The sequence below is a fragment of the Diplotaxodon limnothrissa genome, linkage group LG15 (genome assembly GCF_057381915.1).
Source record: "Diplotaxodon limnothrissa isolate DT_005_m linkage group LG15, D_limnothrissa_male_GT1.1, whole genome shotgun sequence".
In the NCBI taxonomy this organism is placed as follows: Eukaryota; Metazoa; Chordata; class Actinopteri; order Cichliformes; family Cichlidae; genus Diplotaxodon; species Diplotaxodon limnothrissa.
Window position 1 is genome coordinate 39,886,907 of NC_140610.1, and position 3,955 is coordinate 39,890,861.

Sequence of the window (3,955 nt, forward strand, 5' to 3'; positions counted from 1 at the left end):
GACAAAGTTTGGCAATATATTTTTTTTAAAAAGGATGAATAAAGCAGTAAAATAAAATGAGAAATATATATATATATATTTTAAAAACTATGATAATTAGACGAACTTTATTTTAAATAAATAAAATTGATTTTCGGTGACCCTGGGTGTCATGGTGATGATGACGTGTTTGAGTGCAGGTATAAAAGCAGGAGGCAAAAGTGGAATTCGGGTTTCACGTTTGAGCGCAAACAGGAGCTTTTTCCCACTAGTGCTGTGAAAACTCGGATTTTTCAAGCTAACGTTTGAAAATCTTCAAGAAGGATTTGCAAAATGACTTCTTCAAACTTGAGTCGCGAGACGCACCTGCTCTCCCTTTTCATTGAGGAGGTGTTAGATCAACGCTATGGTGAGTACAGCAGGCTAATATGTCAGAGTGCTAGCAAACAAATACAACTTAGATTTTTGTCTTTTATTGTTTGGAAGTAGGACTTCATGAGTGTTAACATTTAGGATGAGATGTTTCATACCTGAGTAACATCAATTTTAACATGTGCCAGTACGCTATAAAGATGGCGCCATGTTTTTTTTTAATTGCTAACGACTTAAGGCGTTGGAGGACGCTGACGTCAGCGCGCGGCCGTTTTTGCATGTAGAGGGTTTGAGTTGACATGTTTGGGCCGCTGGCGCTGAGTTATACGTGAAAGTTTCATAGATTGTGAATGTGTAAAGCTGGAGAAGCTGGAGTTTTAAAAGTTCACAGAGTCGCAGGATGAGTTTGAGATTGAAACAGTGTGTGCCTGCAATAAGGAGGTGGGAGGTTTCTCACCTAAATGTAGCTGCTTTATCCACAAAATATCGATGCTCAACTAATATGAAGATATTACTCCTTAATGTGAATGCGTATTAAAACCTCAGTGAAAATCCACGCAGCCTTACACCACATGAAAACTTTTACCAGGTGAAAAATGTGAAGGCTTTCATAAACAATGAGTTCTGCTGGGCGCTTCTTACTGTTTGTGTGTGGAAGAGCTTATGATGATGTAAAGCCATGTCTGGACAATTTAAATTCAGGCTTTAATTTGTGTGATCACATGATTAACGTAGACGCACGCTTTGCTTTCTCGTAGCTGATCTGGTGAGTCCAGTCACTGCACCTCAGATGGTCGTCACTAACTTGAGGAACCGTGAACTGAGCAGGAGGCATCTGAACTCCATGCCTCACCTGGTCCTCACTCTTTACCATAACCTGGTGACTGGGTCCAAGGACTTTCCTTGCATACCTTTTAAAGGATGGTTCCACCGGGACCTGGTGACGACACCATTTGTCAATGTGAGGCAGAGCCAGAGAGAGAACACCACTCCTTCTCCTCCTACGGACTCACCAGCTGGCATGATGCTGCCGCCTGCGGGCTCCAGCTCTCATCCACGCTTCCTGACTCCAGTTCTTCCAGAGAAAGCAGATCTTGCTGTGCTGAAGGCAGATCGGAGGAACTGTGTCCGCACCCTGACTGTCGACGGCCTCCCCGTCACCAGAGTCATCTCCACTGTTTACCAAACAGAGGACACTGAGATGAAGAACCGCTGGAGAGTAACAGACTACAGCGCGGACGGCAGAGTTCTCACTTCGGTGCTCTGCCGTTTTCTAAATATGTCGGCAAAGCGTGCTAAGAGGAAGGCGGAGGAAGAGAGCAGCATCCGGAGCCCGACTCAAGCAAGGAAGCGCTTGAGATTATAATATACAGTGAAGCATGTCGAACGTCAGCAAGCCTGAACAAAGTGGTAAGTAGTAAATAGTGCTTAAGGTTGTTTCTAAAAGAATGTCCTAAAATATTTGAAAATCGTCGAGGTTTTAACTTTTATTCTTTCTTTTCTGCCTCTTGTTTCTAAAAGTCAGGCAAAAGAGTCACGCTGCAAAGAAACACCACACAGAAGATTTTCCCTCAGTAAAATGGTGAATATATTCATCTTGTTATGACGTTTGCTCACAATAACCAGGAGTGTTTCTGAAGTGATTCACTCTCATTTGGTGTTATTTGATCCAAAGACAACTGAGGGTCTTCAGAGCAGCGTGAACGGGTGTCATCTGAGAGCAAGACAGTCCTGGCGCCTTTGTGGTTCCCTCCAGGTACTCCAGCTTCATCCCACAGTCCAGAGAGATGCAGTTAGGTTGAATGTGAGTGTGAATGGTTGTCTGTTTCTCTGTGTTAGACTGACCTGTCCAGGTTATACCCCCGCCTCTGGCCCCATAACAGCTGGGATGGCTCCAATGGTTAAGCAGAAGAAATGGATGGAAGGATGATCCAAAGAGAAACATTGAAGGCCCTCTCACAAAAAAAGATAAGAACTCATTTTACAAATTGTTGAAACATCCTGAAAGTTATTTGTTGTGTTTAGAAACTGGTTGAACTGTCATTAGAGTTTGTTTCGACTTGTTGTTCATTTCTTATTCGGTTCAGCTGTGTTTCTATGTGTCCTTAGTTCCCATAATCAGCCTCCTGTGTGTAAATATAGTGTCAGTCTCCCTTTGTCCCTTGTCAGAGTGTTAGTCTCCGTCCCCTCGTGTTTCCTTGCCTCAGTAGTTCTGTTTCCTACAGTTTTCCCCCAGTATAGGTTTTGGTTAGACTTTTTCAGTTCCCTTTGTCAGTCTTTGTATTTGGTATTTCCTCATCACTCTTATCACTTTCCTCTCCAGAGAGAAAACAATAAAAAGACCTGAAGAGACGTCTATGCAAACGCTCTCATTGTGAAAGATAAGTATACATCCAACTAATCTGTGACTCTGTCACAGCTCTGATCAGCAATTCTTTCAGGTTTGTCTGTTTTGATGATGTTATTAATTGTTATTATCCTTTATCCAGTTAACTTTCAGAGAGGAGCGGAGGGAGGAGCGAAGCCAGCGTGCTCTGTAAACTGTCATTAAAAAAAAGATAAGTATATATTGATTTTATATTATTATGACAGCTCCTCCTCAGTGAACACTTCCTCTAGTTGCTGAAATCATTTACTAATTTTTTTCTTCCCATTTGTCTTTTGTTTTTCAGAGAAAACAGAGGAGCCAAGGTGACATTAAGACCTAAGACAGGACGGATTGAACCCTTTCTCGTAAAAAGATAAGTATTCACTCTGCTTTTAATCAGAATATTGATAAATATCTAAAATTCTGCTCACCTGGTTGATAAAGTTACTAAAATGATTCCCTCTTTTCTGTCATTTGTCCTTTAGAGAGAAGATGAGGAGAGTGAACGTCAGCAAGAATGAACAAAGTGGTAAGTAGTAAATAGTGTTTAAGGTTGTTTGTAAAACATCCCAAACATTAAAAAACTTGTTGAGGTTTTAACTTTTATTCTTTCTTTTCTGCCTCTTGTTTCTAAATGTCAGGAAAAAGAGCCAAGATGAGAAGAAACTCCACACAGAAGATTTTCCCTCAGTAAAATGGTAAATACATTCATCATGTTATGACGTTTGCTCACAATAACCAGGAGTGTTTCTGAAGGGATTCACTCTCATTTGGTGTTATTTGGTGTTTGTCTTTGAAAGGAGAGGAGCAGTAACGACACTGGGAGACAAACAACAGGATGATCCAAAGAGAAACATCAAAGGCCCTCTCACCAGCTTTCATTTATTAAATTTGTCTTTACTGAACGATTTCTGGTGTGTACTTGTGTTGATACTCAGACAACAGCTCGTCTTTCTGTTTGTGCTGGAAGATTCAGGCAAACACATATTACATATATAGATTGTTATATGACACAGTTTCACAGTTAGTGCTATATGATAATGATAAGGTCCAGTTTAATGGTATTGCTAGTGTCTAATGAAATGAACATGTGATTTTCAGATCCAGCAAAGTGAATATTTTTCACTGTGGATAAATTACATGGAAACGTTTAATGAGTCATCAGCTATTTCACTACAAAGATGATGTGATTAAAGGTTCTCATACATGCAGGTCAGAAGTTTTGCTCCATCCTGG

General features: G+C 40.7%; 1 protein-coding gene across 1 annotated transcript; it reads left to right on the forward strand.

The window, feature by feature from the left end:
* Positions 1-312: 312 nt before the first annotated feature.
* On the forward strand, positions 313-1,717 carry LOC146617992 (uncharacterized). Its single transcript, XM_085373584.1, has 2 exons — positions 313-388; positions 1,110-1,717. The coding sequence occupies exons 1-2, from the start codon at positions 313-315 to the stop codon at positions 1,715-1,717; spliced, it is 684 nt and encodes a 227-aa protein (XP_085229710.1).
* The last annotated feature ends 2,238 nt before the right edge of the window (positions 1,718-3,955 follow it).

Coding starts and splice junctions, on each gene's coding strand:
- LOC146617992 (XM_085373584.1), top strand. CDS start 313: ATGACTTCTTCAAACTTGAGTCGCGAGACGCACCTGCTCTCCCTTTTC. Junction 389..1,109: donor GGTGTTAGATCAACGCTATG/GTGAGTACAGCA, acceptor GCTTTCTCGTAG/CTGATCTGGTGAGTCCAGTC.